Source organism: Zychaea mexicana, assembly GCF_025766255.1.
Source record: "Zychaea mexicana strain RSA 1403 chromosome Unknown BDB00scaffold_7, whole genome shotgun sequence".
NCBI classification, from domain to species: Eukaryota; Fungi; Mucoromycota; class Mucoromycetes; order Mucorales; family Lichtheimiaceae; genus Zychaea; species Zychaea mexicana.
The window spans coordinates 558,571-578,026 of NW_026516670.1; the positions used below are offsets into that span (position 1 = coordinate 558,571).

General features: G+C 43.5%; 6 protein-coding genes across 6 annotated transcripts; 1 reads left to right on the forward strand and 5 right to left on the reverse strand.

The window, feature by feature from the left end:
* Window positions 1–2,774: 2,774 nt before the first annotated feature.
* BDB00DRAFT_868085 (uncharacterized protein) lies at window positions 2,775–5,462 on the reverse strand (the record flags this gene model as incomplete). The annotated part of the gene is made up of 7 exons (XM_053126421.1): window positions 2,775–2,855; window positions 2,942–3,147; window positions 3,242–3,942; window positions 4,025–4,062; window positions 4,173–4,523; window positions 4,607–4,798; window positions 4,917–5,462. 7 exons carry the CDS (start codon window positions 5,460–5,462, stop codon window positions 2,775–2,777), a joined length of 2,115 nt encoding a protein of 704 aa, XP_052984216.1.
* Window positions 5,463–5,732: 270 nt separating this feature from the next.
* Window positions 5,733–6,428, reverse strand: BDB00DRAFT_868086 (uncharacterized protein; the record flags this gene model as incomplete). Its single annotated transcript, XM_053126422.1, has 1 exon — window positions 5,733–6,428. The coding sequence occupies one exon, from the start codon at window positions 6,426–6,428 to the stop codon at window positions 5,733–5,735; it is 696 nt and encodes a 231-aa protein (XP_052984217.1).
* A 5,362-nt stretch (window positions 6,429–11,790) lies between these two features.
* On the reverse strand, window positions 11,791–12,487 carry BDB00DRAFT_802751 (uncharacterized protein; the record flags this gene model as incomplete). Its single annotated transcript, XM_053121971.1, has 1 exon — window positions 11,791–12,487. A coding segment is annotated over one exon (330 nt), but the record flags the coding sequence as incomplete, so codon positions are not given.
* BDB00DRAFT_868088 (uncharacterized protein) lies at window positions 12,306–12,945 on the forward strand (the record flags this gene model as incomplete). Its single annotated transcript, XM_053126423.1, has 3 exons — window positions 12,306–12,491; window positions 12,591–12,716; window positions 12,799–12,945. 3 exons carry the CDS (start codon window positions 12,306–12,308, stop codon window positions 12,943–12,945), a joined length of 459 nt encoding a protein of 152 aa, XP_052984219.1.
* A 326-nt stretch (window positions 12,946–13,271) lies between these two features.
* BDB00DRAFT_881500 (squalene epoxidase-domain-containing protein) lies at window positions 13,272–15,326 on the reverse strand (the record flags this gene model as incomplete). The annotated part of the gene is made up of 8 exons (XM_053128083.1): window positions 13,272–13,546; window positions 13,616–13,804; window positions 13,865–14,000; window positions 14,073–14,280; window positions 14,422–14,519; window position 14,713; window positions 14,788–14,965; window positions 15,122–15,326. The coding sequence occupies 8 exons, from the start codon at window positions 15,324–15,326 to the stop codon at window positions 13,272–13,274; spliced, it is 1,290 nt and encodes a 429-aa protein (XP_052984220.1).
* Window positions 15,327–15,649: 323 nt separating this feature from the next.
* BDB00DRAFT_944607 (transmembrane amino acid transporter protein-domain-containing protein) lies at window positions 15,650–17,801 on the reverse strand. The gene is made up of 4 exons (XM_053129494.1): window positions 17,416–17,801; window positions 17,021–17,255; window positions 16,610–16,834; window positions 15,650–16,432 (listed from the first exon to the last, which is right to left on the reverse strand). Exons 1-4 carry the CDS (start codon window positions 17,661–17,663, stop codon window positions 15,974–15,976), a joined length of 1,167 nt encoding a protein of 388 aa, XP_052984221.1. The 5' UTR covers window positions 17,664–17,801; the 3' UTR covers window positions 15,650–15,973.
* Between the last annotated feature and the right edge of the window lie 1,655 nt (window positions 17,802–19,456).

Sequence of the window (19,456 nt, forward strand, 5' to 3'; positions counted from 1 at the left end):
AGGAAATCATCAGTAAGTTAAGCATGTACCTGTGAGATGGTTAAATTTGGAATTCGCGCATAGGAATTAAAGTATTGCACTCTGTATACGGTACTAGTTGTGATGCGAGTGGAACAGAGTCTATATCAGTAAGACTCATCATGCTGTGAAAGTTGGATGGGTAGAGTAACTACTTAGAAGTCGTTTTGTATAATAAAAACCACCTTTCCTTCGATTTTCTCGTTTGTGCCGGTCAGTACAACATAATGAAGGATGATCTCGCTTGAACTACATTGAGCGCAAACATAAATCATAACGATTTTATTAGCCATCACAAATATCATATATATCGCATTTAACAATTATATTGATTACTAGCGGTCCTTCCTCGCTTCGCTCGGATGAATGAGCCCCTCCGCTTCGCTCCGTGTCGTTCAACGGAAACGCGTCGCAAGGGGTTTCCCCCCAAACACCCCTGTGGAGCGAGGTTGGATCAGTGTTTTGGTATTAAATGCTTATTGTCTGTTTTTAAAAACAAAAGCAAGATCAATTTGCAGTGAGAAGTAGTCTATCATAGGAAGTCGTCAAAGTTGGATACTTAACTACCTCCAGTTTAAATGCAACGCGAAAAGAAGTGTAGAAAAAGATAATGTAGTGATATTTATAAGAAGGTAAAAGAAATTAGACGACAAAAAGAATTAGAGAAAAACTTCATGGAAAACAACGTTTCGGGTGTTTTGGCCTTGCTGACCCGCGATACTTGAGTTCTCGGGATCTAACATGATTCTAATAGATGGTGGGGTGTGGACGCGTGCCATGGCTACATAAAGTAGACCATGGGTGAAAGGAGGTATAGGCAAGTAGAGGCCAACAATGTTAAAAATTTGACCTGTGCCTTATTGATGGTCATTGCATTCAGAAGCTCTGGTGGGTATGTGATTTGATCTTCTGCATCATCCACTGTATCAGCGCTCTGGAATTCGTGTACCGTGCCTGGGAAATGGTAGAGTATCAAATCATTGATTGCTGTAACGTCGACATTCTTTGGAGTCATGATAGAGCGACTGATGCGCTAATTTGATCCACGTGTGGTGCGTTGAGGTTGCCTTAATGGCTTCTATGAGCTCGTACGTGTTGTAATGTGGCATGAGCATTCGATCTGGAAGCCGGACTCTGTCATCAGTGGTTGACACCAACAGCTCAGCACCATCACCAATGCGAAGTAAATATTGCGCAAATTGGCGAAGCTCGTTTGCGTCATTGGTGTTGGCAGCTTGTTGGACGGGCATGTTGGTTTCAAGGCCGTGGACGGTGACACTGGACCAAATTGATGAACGATTTAGGCACTGCTGTACGATTTGCGAGCGCGACGCATTCGGCATCATAGGAAGGACCTATTATCAAATATTTTACTGTGAGTACTACCGCTTAATAGTAAGAGAATGCAAAGTAGAAGAGAGGTACAATGTTTCATACCTGGCGAAAGTCAACACCAAAAATCATGATTTTTCCGCGGGATCGTCATGTCTCATGAGATTTCGGATACTCCTGTATACATACAGTATTGAATACGTTGATACTTGTACTGATACTTGTATTCAGCGTGTTTAAAAGCGATGACACTTCTCAGATGATGAAGAGGTGAGCTTCATACCGTGTTGGTGACGGTTATCCCCTTGGCAGAGCAGTGAGGATGTTTATATGGAGCAATGCAACAGGCGAATCTATACAGTTTATTCCGCTGAAAAGTTTTCCGATACCTCCAGGACATAAGTCCGGAACAGATTTAATGTCAAAAACAATGCTTGAGGATGAAAGAGTAATGAACTTCATCTTGTCGACAGTCGTTGGTAAGTTGTAGACCCATGTACTTAACTTTAACCATGAAAACTGCGAAGCTGTCATCACTCTTCGTCCTCGAGCATTGTTTTTAACATCAGATCTGTTCCCGGTTTATGTTATGGAGGCATTGAATAGCTGCAAAGATTGTAAGCGGCTAGTAAGAAAGGCTTATTTTTACCTATCTCAGTGGTACTCATAGAGAAATCGGTAATGTAAAAGATGTATTAATGTTACCAGGGCCAACAACGCTTACAAAATCACATAGTTTCATGCTATTACAGCTATACCGGGTCATCAACATTTACTTCTCTAGGAACGTGTTACGTTTGCTTTAATCTGAACCATTGACCCAAATTGCTCAAATGAACTGAGCTCAGGACGAAGGCTAGTAAGCGCAGCGAAAACCGCGAGATTCTACGTATTTGGCTATATTTTCTGACGTGTGGATAGGAACATCATTCATCACCTTTCATGTGCGGATACTGGTTCATTTCATCCAATCGTTGTTTTCAGAAAGCTGTCATAGCGTCCTGTAACCGTTCCTTTGCTCATATACCCAACAACATTATCTCCCCGTTTTCTCTTTTTACTGAATGGAGGCTGAAGAAGTCTGAGGCTACATCATTTAATTAGACCTTCAGCAGAATGTTGTTGTTGCTCGTGTTTTGGGAACTGTGACCACTGCTGGTGTACGAATTTTGTATTCGCCATCAGGCGAATTGATTTTTTCATTTAAACATTTTTCGTACAACATGAATTTAGTTTTTGCCATTGGGCGAGATACTTCTGGAAAGAGAAGGTCTAGACGAGAACCGTAAATATTTATGTTGCTTATGATCGGAAATCCATCTTTCTTTCCTTAAATATAAGCGTATTAAAATATAAGAGAAAAGAAACTATATAGAACATGATTATGTTTATATATATACAAAGTTGAGACAAAAATAAATTCATTAGCCCCATCTGTCTCCTGCAGCTGCAACAAGTCGGTTGAAACAATCATCACGCTTGATTACATTGTCAAAATGAAGTTCCTAATTTGTATAAGCAAGTTGTTAGTAACCGATCCATCAGGCTGTTCTGGCTCGAAGTAAACTTTTTCGGAAAGATTTTTATATACCTCGCCATCCACAGTAGTGATATCCAATCCATTCGTATGCCATACGAAAATATCGATACTCTTAGACTTGCGTACACTGACAATGTCTCTCCAGTAATAGTATACGAGAATTCTGGCACCTGTTACTCGCGAAGTCCTGAACTGAAGACCTTGGGTTGTTAAAACGATGCGACCCGGAATACTGCCTCTGTATACACATCCGTATGCTATTATTCCGTATGTATTATTCAGTCAGTTGATCCACCGTTTTGTTTAATGGCGATATTGGGTTGAAACGGAACAACTAGGTTCTAAACTTACTTTCAATGACTTCCGATCCAGTCTCAGTAGTATTGATACTTGCCAGGCTGCCTTTCCGCTCAAACAAATTGTTGCTACTCCTGGACTTTTTCAACGAGGTGCTATGCCCTGTCGTCGCAGTATCGCTAGTAGCACTACCAGCGCTATCACTGTTATCATTCTGCTCTTGCTGATGGTGTACTCTTGACCTCTCGAACTGTTCATCAAGTGCATGTTTAACTTGTCCTGCTGCCGCACCAGCAACCATGATAGCCAAAGTAGCCGCAGTTGATGTCGCTGCTTGGTGTTTTTCTTCAGTTTCTGGTTCGCTAATCTCGCCACTATCACTGCGATGAGGGAGAAGATGGTGATGATTCCGTTCTTCTCGTCCTCCTCCTACTCCACCTCCTGAACGTCTCCATCGTCGTTTGGCTGATTTGGGACTCGACACTTCCTCTTCTTCCCGATGCAAACGAAGCACTTCCATGGCATATTCTGCATCATTAGGTACACCCCATAGTAGCCAATCGATGATGTTGAACAGTCTTCGATGTCGTGGATAATGTGACCGTAGTGATTGTAGAACGAAGAATTCGGTGCCGAGCCATAGGAAGACCAGTTTTGTCATGTAGCGCGTTGGGAGAAATGTCAAGGTGACTGCGCTGGCTACCAGTAACCATAGCAACATGCGTGTCTTTTCTGGTCGTTTCCATGTGAGAAGACTGATAGTAAAATAAGAAGTTGCTAAGTCCACTTTTGTTCATATCGCTTCCCTTCTTATCTTTTCTCTTTTGCGATGGTTACTTTTTCACTCGTTCCAAACGATCCAGAATATCCATAAACTAAGTAACAATAATTCACCATGTGAGAAATATGTTGCGTCAGTAAGCAGCAACAAACAAAGCGTCATCATCCACTTATATCTAGCCTAAAAAGCGGTTGCACTTCTTACCAAGAGTTGTCCTCGGGGTCCATATCTTTTCATAATATCACTCCTCCATTCGTTCATGGACTTTGTCTCCAATGCAGTAAACCCGTAATTCAATTCCGTGGATCCCAAATCATGCTTCAACCGTTTCCAGAACTGTTTCGTATGCTTGTTTTCTGATTTGCGATTCTTTCCGTCCTCATTTTTGCTGCCATCATTCTCTTGTTCTTCCTTGGTATTGTTATCTGCAGCTGTCGCCAACGCTTCAACGCCAAATTGAGCCAGTAGATCCAACCGAATCGACACGATATAGGCAATACATGCAGCAAAGAAAAATGGAACCAACAGATCGAGGTACCACAGTATCAAATAACCCTAAAGAATGGTTTGCGTTATCTACACCATATTTACTCCAGATGATTGGGATATCTGGTACATTACTTGATGCTATTCCTTACCAGGGCTAAAGTTCCGGTCAGCCATCGGTTTTCCCACCGATAGATTCTGCGAGCTGTCATTGCTGGGGCTTTGAGTGGTGCTACCATGCCATATAAACGGTCGACTCCACTTTTTACCACTTTGAGTGAAAACGGTTCCAACTTGTCATCCACTTGCCCACTTGCAAAAGAGCTGATGATGTATTGAACCCACTATAACACGACAGCGCAAATGCATATCATTGTTGCACAAAACAGAATGTGAGCATTAATATTGGTATACTATAAAACATACACCTCACCCCTTGCCAGAAATGTCTAAATCACTTACTGCTTCCAAATATTCTTTCCAATTGACCTGAACCGATCCGTCTTCATTCCGAGTTTCGTAATTCTGACGGAGGGGTTTTGCCAAACCTGCGACACTAGCCCGTTTCATTTCCCGTACATGACGTTCCAAGTAGGCTGTAGCCATGGCGTCAGCACTGCCGCCTCCACTGGAGCGTTTACTTTTATTGTTGTTGCTACTGTTGCTGGTGCTAGTGTTAGGTCCTTCAGGCACAACGGAAGTCGTCGTTGCGGGGTTGGCTGAAGCTATCGTAGCAGCCGCAACACTATTACTACTACTGCTGCTGCTAGCTGCATCGTCGTCAATGGAATTGCCGTCGACGGCAAGTGGGGTACCGCCATTACGAAGAGAAACGTCAAAGTTTGAAAAACGGACTGCGGTGGTATCTGAAGTGGAACGTGGACGTGTGTTGTTATTTACAGAAGAATAGGAACTGGTACGTGGTGGCAGAGTGGGTGGAGCCAAATTGTCGCTGGAAAAGGCATTACGTGGTGGAAGCGGTGGAGGGCCAACGTTGTCGCTGTTCATACTGCTTTTTTTGAAAGTAGTTGTTTCAAAAGCAGTGTGGAGTGCGTATTTGTTGTTGGCGTCGTATGCGAAAGTATATGGCAGAGAGAGTGTGAGAGAGAAAGAGATTAGGAAAGTGAATAAACAAAATTAATGTAGGCTAATAGGAAAAAAAAACAGATGTTATTGTTTTGGTTTGATTGGTGTTCAGGATCGACCACAACGTGCGCTAAGAAAAAAAAATGCGTGTTATGCTGTCGTGTGCAAATCAGTATAAGTCTTGGGGATAGCTCATTTCCACGCGTCATTTATTTTAGCCAGCTCTTCTTGCTTCGCTCGCTCTTGTTCCTGCTGCTTGGCTCTGTAATCCTCGTCCACATCATCCGGCCAAGGCAGGAACAAGTTTGCTTTTTCTACGGAAGGATTATCTTGCTGCTGTTGAGAAGGTGGGTAACGGTGGACTTGGGGTGGGTCATTTGAGAAGTGCACAGTTTGAGGCCGGGGGATCGTGGTAGCATCGAGTAATGGCATTCCGCGTGGCTGCGTAGCAGCACAAGAAGTTGGCAAGCTGCTCGGCCGACGATGGATTAGGATGCTTTTCGACGGGTGGTCGTCTGGTCTTGGTGTGATTGTGCATTCCACTGAGTCTTCTTCCCCTCTTTCGCTGTCTTTGATGTCGTTATTGTCGTCGTTGTCACTACTGCTACTGTCGTCGCTGCTAAGCCAACTGCTAGTCTTTGTTTTTCCTTCACAGTTGTTCCGTTGCTGGGTCAAGTGGTCTACATGCTGTTGCAGTAGCTCAAAGCTGCTAGGCGACTGTCCTTCTCCCACGTGCTGGTTGCGTGGCCATAATGATGACGGTACTGCTATTGGTTTAGACCGTGGCACAGGTTGAGCAATGGGCGTTGTTTGTTGTCTTCGTTGTTGTGTCATTGCTCCTTCTGGTGGCAGTGGTGATATCTTCTCGTCATTGCTACTTGGTGCCATATCACATAAAAGAGTGGAAAGGATTGTTGGAATTCTTTGCACACCATATTATTTTATAATCCCTGTGAAACAACTGGATTTTTATGCAGCAATAAGAATTGGCTGAGATTGATCGACATGGGTCACTGGTATTATAAATTATTGTAACACTGACGTTGAAGCAATATGACCTTGCTGCTGCTGAGCGTTTTGCTTGGGAGGTTGCTGGGTAACACTCGTTCACAAAGCCAGCTACAATGGTATCGACTACTGCTTAATCTCTTCAGCCACACATGCTTAAAGTTTAATATCATTCAGTGCTTTGTAGCACGTGTGCATTGTGTATGCACAGACTTTACTATATTAGCAAACTTACTAGATTTATCCGGGGTGAGATAGAGAGAGTAGCACCAAGCATGATTATACGTGAGACGCAAGAGGATTACTTTGCATTGATCTAAATACTGGATGGTGAATATCATATTTCAAAAAAAGAATTGGCATACATCAATTTTTCGTACTGTAAAAGTACCGATATGGGACATTCAATGAGCACCGCATAGGCGAAATTGGCTGACAGCATTCTTAACAGCTGTGCTGTCACTGATATTATGTTACATACAATATATAGCATAGACCGCTTTTTGCTACATACTAACTAGTTGAAAAGTATGCAAGTTATTGTGGAAGACTTATAAACCTTCCCCTATAGGGATATGGTCACTTGCGGTACGTATGACTGGGAATATAGTGTGGTCTCGCGCCATGTCTGAAACCCCCTATTGGGAAAAAGACAGGCCTGTGTGGTAATAATATCTATGTACAATTAGGGAATAGATGCGTAGAGGTAACGCTCTAGGAGTGATGGGTGGTTTCCTTCTGTTGTTGATGCGCTGCCGTGTAAGATTTCTTTGGGCGCTGGTGTGTCAGCGTCGTACTCCTCATCCTTATGGCTCAGCCGGTCCATCTTTCGGAGAACATGTGGTAGTGCTGCTGGTCATGTATTTTTCCATTCACCATAGATCAGACCAGTGTCGGAACGTGGCAGGTGTTCAGGATGTAGTCGTGTTATTGTTCCTCGTTTCGCAGGTCAGGTATCATTCTAAATGCATTGAGTAGCTCTTGTCGTAAAGTTCACAACGCTGGGCAGGTGGCGTAGTGTTCTTTAGAGGCCGTGACAGCACCACATTCACAGTCCTTCAACGGGTATGACGGTGGCCAATGCATTCGTAATTGATCGTCCGGTGCCGATCCTCCGAGGAGGCCGCTAGGTATAGCACCGGGCTCACCGCACGCTGTGGTCGGAGACGCCGGATGGTCTTAAACTTAGAACAGCGGGAGGCAAGCTCGTCGACCCGGATCTTGTCGATTGCCTTGGCGACGGTGGGTTCTGGTGGGTTCTGCCCATTCCGTAGCTTTTTATACTCGTGGTGGAGGGGATTGATTGCTGCTAATCGCCGCCATCGGGAGTCGCTTCGTTTCCCATTGTCTCCAAGTATGGTAAGTTCCGCTGCACGGTCCATGGTGCACACCAGTGGCGATCGGAGCCGCGTGCCGAACTTGAGTTGCGCAATACACGGGCACGTATCTGCATCGAGGGCAGATAGGCCAATAAAATAGGAATTATGATTGGAACTTGGTCGATTTGCTGCTTTTGAGTGTCATTTCGATACATCCGATCTGAGCTATATGCAGCCTTTTTATAGCTGGCTGGCGGAGACAGCTGTGATGGCAAGCCATAATCGAGGATTGGTAGAACAAAAGAGCGATACATTCCATATTGGTGGTTTCCGAGCTGTCGTAACTAGGTCATGCTATCGGTTTCCTTCTCGGTGATACGCTGGTTGATGAGCATATTAGCATCAATGCCCTGGTATGTAAATGGGAGCCCCAGGAAGCTGTCTACTTTGCGGATCGGTGTATTGTATATCGTACTCACATGTGCTGTATTTAAACGCGGCTGCTATGTGGACTATTTGCTAGCGATGCTGCTGCTAATGGTGTAGAAGGTTCAATTATTGCACTTTTGTCCAGGTCCATCGATATCCATAATCTAGTGAGTGCTGTTCTGCAATGCCAAAAGATGTATTATGCAGTTTGAAAAACCTAGTAGCGCAAAATCGTCGGCATAAAGTAATGCGGATACAGTTTATGAGCAGTATCTGGACAGCGTTGCGCTTGGCGACCATTTTGGTCTCTAGAATAAAGTAGTGTTTGTGCAGTTGCTTCCACATTTGTTGGTGACGGTGTAGTGCGTAGTATGTAGTAGCGGTTGCTTCCCAGAATGTACGTAAGAATACATAGTCGACTTGGAAGTGTATCGATGATTGAGCATATAACAATGGGCTGAGGATGGAGCCTTGTAGTACGCCGCGTGCGGGATGGATATATCGTAATTGGTGGCTTTGCAATATTAGCGAGATACGTACGTCGTCGAACAAGTGGCGGATAAGATGGAACAGTGTGCTCGGCAGGTATACCTGAAACGCTGACCATATCATATCTCGTGAGCTTGAATCGTACGCCTGCTTGATACCAAGGAAATTCTTGTACCGGTGGCTCGCCGTATTGACGGGTGTATTGTCGTACTAGCAAAGGCTTGGTTGAGGGCACTCCGCTTGTGCCTAAAGCCTCCTTGCGCTATATCCAGAGCGATGGCATAGCTTCGAGGACTATGGTAGACATCGCTCTAATAGTTTTCGGAGTACGCTTGTTAGGCTGATGGGTCTGTATTTGCCAGCTTTTGTCGCATCGCCTTTCTTGTATATTGGGACCTCCTGGCTATACAGGGACATATTACCAGTGCCAGCAGACCGCTAGAAACTCACTTTGAGTTTTTGATAGAGACTTCGCGATGGACTATAGCATTGCGCCAGTAAGATGATTATCGCCTGGTATTTTTTATGGCGTCATGTTGCGTATGATATGCTTGATTTGAGCAGCAGGAAACGAGTTGTCTTCTGGCTCAGTCTTAGTGTTTAAGGCCAATAAGATCGTATGTCTCTTCGGGGTTCCTCTCGCCCCCAAACACTGTTGATAGATGATCTGCCATCACCTCTGTTGCTTTACGCGAGAACGTGTGTGCTGACTGGTGCTTCCGTCGCATACGTTTGATGATGGAGTTCGCCTCTTCACCTACATACTGACAACATACAAAGTTAGAAAAAAGCGTAAATTTGTGCATATTCCGGGTGTGACTGTACATACAACCATCAAGTGGCCTGTCACAATGAGAATCTACCACACATGAAGGCACTGCTCTTGCTCGTACCAAGGTACTTTCTACGGCATTGTCAATCAATTAAGCACTAATCTGGGAGCACGTGTTTTTCTGATCAGCATGTCTCAACACTGCTCTGATGTGATAACGTATATGACGCCCCAGAATGTTTAAGCACTAATGGAAGCTCCCCACCCCACCCCGCACAAGTCTCAAAGCATAATTACTACTGTCAGCAATACTGTCGGTGAGCCATCACGGCAACAGTCTCTTTCAGTCTGACGATCGAAAGATGTTTGTGGGCAGAAGTGGCCATCCAGACAACACAAGCAGCAGCAGTTAACAAATGAGCTGGAGTGACAGCCACGAGTGGTTAAAACAATAGATAATCATTTCGACTTATAATATGTCCTTTGCTGTAAAAAAAGCACGAGGATCTTGTCTAACTAGCTCGCATTACTTTACGAATTTGAATACTGACTAGTGGAAAGGTTGTTGAGGAAGCAAATCAATGAAGATATCCAGGTTTAGAATATATGTATAATGTCAGCAAAAGGTTACACAGTCCTTCGTCACGAAAAATCCTAGTTAGATAGATGGCCAAGATACACGGGCCGCTTTCAATGCTCTCACATGATGCGCGTCCTCGGCCACTAGGTACATCGCCAACTTAGTAAGCTATTATGTAGTTACGATACTTCAAAAAATGGTTTGAGAGCATGAGAATGGCACTTTTGTCCTCGGATGTTGTTGTACTTTGTGGGAAACGTCATTACCTAGCAACAAGTACTGTTCTTTTTTTTTGTAATCTCCTTAGAAGAGCTGAGTCCAGTTTGGCTATGTATCGGTGTGTCTCATTTTTTGCTGACACCATTCTAAACTCCAGGCCGAAACTACTAATAACTATGGTATTATGATATGTGCTGTATGCTAGGTGACATGGCCTTTCAAATACGTCAGCAGAATAGACAACAAACCATTTTTTTCTTTTATTAAATGTACTAGTTTCTCAAACATGGCTGGCACAATTACCTGTTTGTATTTTTAATCTATTAATACTACGGCTCGACTTTTATGCATAATGGCTATAAGACTTTCGGGGCTGTCCTCTTCGAAGAAAGCTCTTATGCCCTTTTTATCCTTTTTTGGGGGCTGGTCTAGTGGTGCCCTCCATTTACACATCATGGCTAATCAAAAGGTCTTTATAATCCGGATTTGGGGTCGCTTGCATCATGCTTGTCACAATAATCATTTAATGTTCTTGTTATACCACAGGCCAGCCGTACTTACAGACAACGGTTTATTACAGCTGTTCGAGCAATATGATACATAGAGAATATGTTGGTGAATAGGCACTACAAATATTTTCTCTCTTGTTTCTTTTTTCATTTTCAGCGCACAATATGCATACTCTGCTGCAGCATATATCTGCTCTAATTTCTTACCCCTTTCTCGAAAAAAGATAGTAGACACGCTTTCTTATACATAAACTCCCCTCAGAAGGCAGTAGTTAAAGTGCCCGGGGGAAATGCACGTGCATCAGCATATCACTTTCCGCCTGCATAATACAGCAGCGTGCAGCATGGAAAAAGAAGAAATCAGATTGTGCGGTTGTGGCAACTCGGTTGGGTTTAAAATAAAGAAGGTTACAGCATACACACTACTATGTACTGCTCTTGCTGCTCGATGCTATTGCGCTGGTTGCATACTGGAGGGCACAAATTCGCTAGAAAAACCGGAAGCTTGAAATAAAGGAAGGGGTTATGATGTCTGCAAAGCAGGCTGGATGATCAAGAAGATGAGCATGCCGTACCACTAGTACGTCGTATAGAATATCATATGAATGAAGACAAGTGTAGTGTTAGTAATGCTTCTAGACCATGGTTATATTTTGGACATATCAAGTCACATCATCATTCACCTCTTTAACAAAAATTGTAGTCTGTCGTCGTTCTGATGATCGCATACTGTAGTCATTCCAAACTATTGTAAAGTAGTATTGTGAAAACCTGCGGTATACTACAACTGTGGCGTTGTACAATGCGACTCCTTACCTAGTTCAATATGCCGGCATCATGTGTACGTATTTTGTTCCTGGATCTATTTTTTATCCCAGCATAGGGTGATAGGAGGGGGCTTGCTGATAAATGCTGTCTTTGTAAACACAAGGATAATGAGCAGTAGTTGCTTTATGGATTAGAAAAGAGGAGAACGCATCATCGCCGTTTGCTTAAATTCATTATGAAGAATTTCTTCTTTTTTTACGTTTCAAGGAGGTTGTCTTTTTTCTCTTTTTCTCGAAAGGTTAAACAAGCATGCGTTCACAAAGTAGATCAAGTCCGTCTTTCTCGAGTATATACAAAAAACGAGAGGATGAAAAAGCGACTAAAACAGCGCGTTTAGGGAGCTTGGCGAAACTACCAGGTATAAGGGGTGTCGGTTCCAACATAATATTAATAATAGCATTAGTAGCTTTTGCTAATGACGATTCGCTTCCGAGCTTATAATAATCAAAAGAAAGAGGCAGGGAGAGGACCCCGTCATCTGAGGATGTTCGGGGAACGAGAAAGGTGAGGGGAAGGATTGACATTGACAAGTACATATATAAAGCCAACATATGCCACATCATTTTCTTTACCTTCTTTTTACTCGATAAAAGCAAAAGCTAATACTACACAATGAAATACTCGACCGTTCTCGTTACTCTTGCCGCCTTTGCATTGACCGTCTCGGCTGTCCCTGTTCCTGGCACTGAAGCTGACACTGGCGCTGGCACTGACACTGGCGCTGGCACTGGCACTGGCACTGGCACTGGCACTCAAGATGCAAGTGGAAATGGCAGCACAGGTCCCGTAAATGGTGTCGTACGTATCCATCAGCATATTTCTCTCTCTCTCTCTCAACTTTGTTTTGTACCAATTCGTAGCACACACACTGATATACCTTTTTTCGTAAAATGTTAGCTTAACAACCCTTTGAAGGGTGGTATTCTTAACAAGAGCAAGCAGGAAATCATCATCTACCAGTGCGCCCAGGCAAACAGTCAAACGGCCAATGACAATGGCTCCACAGACTCTGTCGACGGTATTGTAAGTAGCAGTGGTTGTCTTTTTCTTTTAAGTGATCAACATTCGAGCATACCGTTAAATTTCTCTTCGTGAATTGTATTAGCTTAACAACCTTGCAGAGAAAGGTGTTCTGAACGATACGGAATACACCATCAAGATTGTCCAGGGCTGCCCTAGTGACGTTATGGCAGCCAATGGCAATGGAGCAGCCAATTGCAATGGTGAAGGCTCTGAAGATGAAGCCAACTAGACTCAAGGAACAGCAAATTCCTCCCACACATCCTACAAAGCAAACCAACATGTGAACGAGTAGTAATAAGATAACATCCTACCGAATCCCCAATAATGATGAAAGACTATATAAACAACATTTTGAAGGAGTAATTTTTATGTGTATGTTTGTTACGGTTGCTGCTACTACTGCTGGATGGGAAGTGCGCGGTGTGTATGTGTGGAATATATTAGAAGTATAGATGACGAAAGGAAGAAGGACAAATTATTATAGGGAAAAGAAAAGGGAGATTATTATTAAAGGATGTTGTGGAACATAATAAGAAAGATAAAGGAAAAACACTTTTAGCTTTTAGTTTCGGACCAAAGGTACGGCATGATTGTCACGCAGGCAGCATACAGTACAGTAAAGATGCGCAAGATATTAAGCGGGGCTTGACTCCAGCCGCCACGTTTGAACTCGCAAAAGATGGCGTAGAAGGCGACGGCAAAGAAGTGGTAGACAAGCACAAAAGGTCGTTGGATCAATCCAGATAATAAACCCACCGGTCCATCCACACAGGCGCCGCCCAACTTGAAGTATTCAAAACAACCACGCTGCAATACAGCAAGGTTCTCATCTATCACATACATGCCAATCAATATATATGCTTTTTTTCTAGATAGCAACCCCCACCTAATACGCTTACCTTCTGCTGCAAAAAGACGGTACAAGGCCATGGCCAACACATTGATGGCTGTGCAATACCGTTTCCGTGCCCAGTGGAACGCATCCATTTGTTGGACGACCACATCCGCTTCTGTGAGTGAGGGTATACTTTCGGGTGAAAGGTAATCTTTTAGGAGCACTACGTCGTTGAGTGCAACGGTCATGCCACCTAAGATATAGAATCGTCAGCATGCTTGGGCACTCACATCTTCCCATCTGTGATCCGTACCTCCAGTTAAAGGATGGCGCATGTTCATTGCATCGCCCAAGACAATAAGGCCACAGCTTTGATTTGATGACGGTGGTAAGAAACTGTTTGGCATGGATCGTAATCGTTCTGTCTCCAAGGCTCCGATGAATTTCTCCTAATGATGTGATGGGTTTAAGCTTGGTTTGAACACATATCACCCTCATCCTAACATCCAATGATCGTTTACCCGAAGACTTTCTGGGATTCCCGGTGCAACCACTTCTTGCATATACTTTTTGAGCTCTCCAGTGGATACGGAAGGAAGTTGTCCCGGTACATCCACAAGCACACGGGTCTCGTGAGTGCCGATCTGATACATAAGCACTGGTGCAGGTTTGGCCAAAATGACATGACCATGGTTTGGCATAGGCAGTGTCAGATCCTTAATTTCGAAACTATTGTCCATGCAAAATAAGATAACGGACATTCAGATTAGTGAAGATGCTCCTCCTGCATTTTTTTTCTACACACACAATCCCTTTCCAAATTTTTAATGGAAGCATTGATACACAAAAGGCATCCACCCCAAATGTTACCCAACAAAATGAGACCGGACGTCAGGTGTTTTCTCTGTAAATTCTTTGCGGAACCTTGAGAACAAGCCATCGCATACAATGGTGAGCGGTGCGAAATGCTATATGAGACAAATCAAGAAGACCACTTAGCACTCGTTGCCAAGACACAGAGTATACTCTTTCCTTTTCTCGAAAACCCTTTTGAAAGCAAACCTTCTCTTCATCTGCTCCTCCTTTAGCCACAACGCCAATCACTCGATCATCGTCTTCGTCCCTGATAAGTGTCGTAACAGTAGCTTCTCTCACTGTAACACTAAGAAACGAAAGAACGAATGAGCCTTCTCCTTATGATATCGTACATAAATATAAGAATGTTTGGTAATCTACTTTTTCGTGTTGGTTGCTGCTGCTCGTAGTTTCTGAATGAATTTGCCGTGATGGAACGACTTGCCCATAGCCTGCTTGCCCGTTCCTTCATCCGTCGGATATGGAATATGCACTACCTCCTCATTGCGGAATACACCATAGCCATAGCACGGAATGCCATCAATATCCTCAATACAGTCTAAGTTTCAATCGAAAAGGAAAGGATGACCTTTTGTAAATGCATATATTTTTCTGTAGATGCATTGCACTCCCTTCCCGGTCCTCTTCTTTTTTAATGGAAAGCCTCTCTCCCCTCTCCCTCGAGATAGAAAAAGAAAAAAGAGCAAATTCAAACCTTCTAATCCGAGTTCGATAAGGGAATTGACGCCACCAGGTTGTAAGAGTTCACCCACAATGCGATCGGGTTCAGATAAATCGCGTTCAAGAAGCAATACACGGCGTCCACTACTACCGAATGCCTTTGCAGCAGCAGTGCCAACGACACCTGCTCCAACGATGATTATATCGTACTCTTCGATAGAATGTATTGCCGCGGGCATTATTATGCTTTATTTCACAAGATGAGAGAGAGAATAAGAAACGCAGTGGGGGAGAAAGAGAGAGACGGAGAGTGAAGAAGAAGAGACGGGTCTGATGCTGGAATGGGAAGTGATCCGGAGGTTGTGACAGATAAGTTTGAACGGACTGAGGTTTTTTTTTCTGTTTCACCAAGCGCTGCCTTTGAAGTTACTCTATTTTTTATCACGTGTTGCTTTAAAACTGTTCCAGGTACAACCAACCCTACGTTCCATGTATGATATATGCAGCGCACAGTAACATATCGCGCACAGCTTTGAGTGCTAATATGAAGCAAGATACTGGAGAATCGCTTTATGTATTGAATATGTGAGGAACAGACACACATTATGACTATGGCAAAATTTGATATAAGAAGGATTCGTGCATACAAAAATAAGCAAGGTATTAAAAGGACAAAAAAAAATCGGACGATCCGAATAGAAATTGCTGAGTTCAAAGAGGGTTATCCGACCCTTGAAATGTATAAGATGGAAGGGGGGGAGGAGGAAGTAGTATAACTTGGGCCAACAGAAACGGTAATGCTGTGGAGTTGAAGATGACTGATGCAATTTACATGTGAAAAATAGGACTTCTTCTAGATGCATGTTTGGGCTATATCACCTTCTTTTCACGCATATGGCAAGAAACTCCATGCTGTCCCCACTGCCGCCATGCTTATGGCTATCGCAAGGATGCCTATATTAAGACAGGATCGGGCATTCGAAATGCTGTGCGTATAAAGGCGTTCGTAACACATCAAGGGGAAAATCACTGAAATGCCAAAACTGAACAGTGCGCCCAAGAGTGACATGACCCGATCGAATCCCGGAAATATAAGGGCAATGTAGACCAGGATTGTGGTAACAGATAGACGGACGATGGTGGTGAATAGAGCTTGGCGAAGCCAGGAGGAGCAGGACAGCCATGCGTCGATACGAGGACGTGCTTGCAACCATAATTCACAGGCAACATTGAGTGGATTCATGATCAATGCGAATTTGGCGATAGGCGTAATCACCACTAGCCAGAGGGCCACGCTGTTGAAAATCTTGTAGTATCCATCGGTAACGGCCAAGTTTTGTGTGATCTATTTTTGTATGTTTCCAAAGTCAGTACTACTGCTTAGCGAAACCTTCTTATTATTGCTGCTACTATGGTACCAGCATAGCAATTCAAGTATTGCTAGCGCGGCCGTACAGCAGCAATACTATTGTTGTTGATGCCACAGTACTTAGCAAATTAGGGTTGTTTGTTATTTCTTTACCTCTTGCATAGTTTCCGATCCAAACATTAGGTAGCCCGACACAGCCATGAGCGCATACACAAAAATTGTCAAGACGTAAGTGATGTCGACCATCTGATCGTACTTTTTGGGATTCTCCATGTCGCGGTAAATGGCCGGAAACACTGCATGACCAGCAAAGCCCGCCATCATCAGTCCAAAGCTCAGGGGGATCCGTGACGGATCCGATGGCAGCAGCTCAGTTTCCTGTATTAGATATAGTTAGTTACACAGCCCATACATCAACATGAAGCAATCCAGGAGATTTTTTGAGGGCGGGCAAGTGATAATAGTAGATACTAGTGTTGATCATGCAATGGTGACTGGTGAAGCTGGTAGTATAGCATTGAACAAGTTGGAAAAAAGAGAGAGGGAGTCTAATCAAGAACGTACCATGGGGTCCCAAAGACTTCCGGGTTGTGTCGTTTTGGAAAGTCCGTCAAAAAGAACAATGACCATGAGCAAGACACAGCTGATGATACCAAACAAGCTTGCCACAGACAGCTTGCGCAGTGATAGGAATTCAAACGGTGCCATTAAGCAGAAACACAGTATCCGTGAAGTCACAAAGTCCAAAGATGGATAAAGTGCCTGGAGACCATCGCCTAGCAAGGTCACCATCGCTACACTGAAAAATTAAATATGGTAAGTCTTTCACACGCCAAAGGAAAAGGGAAACGGAGACGCACAGGATATGCGTTTGATACAATATCACAGATCTGTTTTTCTTTGTCTTTATCCATATCAATAACATATCTACAGCAAATAATAACAATAGACATATTTACCCCATGGTGGCTAGTTCTACATAAAACAGCCCTCCAATAAATGCACGTCCGCGCTCTCCGAATGCAGCATTACCCATGTCGCCGTAGGTCGATGCACCCGGCGCTGCATCTAGACTGCGCGCTAGCATTTTGGCTGTGTAGTTGGTACCGATGGCACAAAAGATAAAAATCGCTGAACCGATCAGCCATCCAGCGTATCGAAACGCCAGAGGAAAAGCTAGGATGCCGACACCAATAAGCACATTCATGGCGTTAAATACTGACTGTACAAATGTGGATTTCGTGTGCTGTTCGTCGTGTGGTGGTGGGAGTTTGAGCTGTTCTGATATCACAGAGGCGACTGTTGCATGTCGGGACAATGGGGCTGTCGTGCCTAATAAGTGGTCCATCGAAGGCGGTGCAGTGCGTTGTGAAAGTGTCTTGTAGATACCGGTGTTGCTGTCATAATCCCTAGGAAAAACGTGTTGCATTTGTTGGTGGTGGCTGCATATACGTAAAGTAGCAAGCGAGCAATTTAATTAGTGTACATAATGCGGTGCACAAGCAAGGGAAACGCCTCATATGCAACTAGTAGCAGTAGTTTATTACTCATAATACCTTGATTTAGGCTCAAGTGGATCAACAGTGGTTTCTTCGTCGTCAATGAAGCGAATACTGCGATCGTCTCGATGATATCCGGAGGAGGATAAATTTTCAGCGATATAAATCATGGAGGAGCGAGAATAGGATTCTGCAAAGGAACCAAGGGTGTCTCTTAACGACCGTGGTCGAGAAGTAGTATTGCCGAGGAGTTGGCCTAGATCTTCAGTAGGACTGAAATAAATTGTCTCTGCCAACGAAGATTCTGCTGGTGGTCGTTGTATTGATCCATAGTAGTTCGGGCGCGCGTTGTTTGGCATGCGAATATCGACAGGTGACGCTGGCATGTCATCACTGACAGATGAAGTTGAATTAGAGGCCATGGCAGAATAACAGTATCAATTATATATCAGTACGACAAGTTCAGTAGGGATATACTGCTAGAGGACGAGAAGAGGGGAGAGGAGAAGCAGGCTTTTCTTTTCTCTTATTGCTCTCCCTCACCTTGGGGGGAATTTATATAACGTCGAGCAATTTAAATATTTGTGTTGCTTCAAAGGATGAAACACTCCCTGCGTGTGGATACCGACATTACAAAAGTTTTTTTTTAATTTTGTCCTGGTGATTTCCCTCCAACAAGTCAATGATAAAACGTCAATAGAAAAAGCACTCCTTCTCTCCCCCCACAGAAGCTATATCTATTATGTGTCCACGTAGTACATACACTTAACATACATACACCCCCACAGCATCGCGAATCCATTATCCGACTGTTTACTATTTTTCCCAGGCCATATGTAATAGATAAATAGATAAAGCACGAGAGAGGGATGCACTCATAGACAAGTCCTTGCTCAAATCACAAGACAACCTAAAAAGGTCTAGAAAGTTGGAAAGAACTGGAGGCAGGATGCATAATCTTAGTTACTTATCAAAGACTGAAAGTAAATTCAGTCGTACGCTACTGTGCTACTAGTACGGATGGTGAAATATGGTCGTGCATTTTGCGTATATGTTTTTTGCGCGGAGTGTTATATTCACGACAAGAAGAACCCATCTTGGTATGTATTGTGGCTGCGGGGTGTCACTAAAAATGGTGCACCGCTGAAATGGTGCACCGAGATTTGTGACTCGGAAAATATGCTTTTTTCTCTTCGGTTCCTGAAAGAACGCTTTGAACTACATTCCAAGCATAATCTACTGTTCACAATATAACAATGTATAAATACATTACCAATTTTCGAAGAAGATTTGTTAAGGATTCATATGAAGAGGAGGCTCCCGCATATTTTGACTCCAAAAGCAAAAAGTACTATTCTCGACAAAGCATCTAGTCCTTCACGACACTCAATCAAACTTACTCAAAACTTCTCGATTTTTGACAGGTACGTAAAATTGAATTTGGACATTGGATGGTCTATGCGCAAGGTTTATGGTCCTCGAAAACAAAAGTTCAATATCC

Coding starts and splice junctions, on each gene's coding strand:
- BDB00DRAFT_944607 (XM_053129494.1), bottom strand. CDS start 17,663: ATGAATGTGCTTATTGGTGTCGGCATCCTAGCTTTTCCTCTGGCGTTT. Junction 17,256..17,415: donor GTAGAACTAGCCACCATGGG/GTAAATATGTCT, acceptor TTAATTTTTCAG/TGTAGCGATGGTGACCTTGC. Junction 16,835..17,020: donor GAAGTCTTTGGGACCCCATG/GTACGTTCTTGA, acceptor TATCTAATACAG/GAAACTGAGCTGCTGCCATC.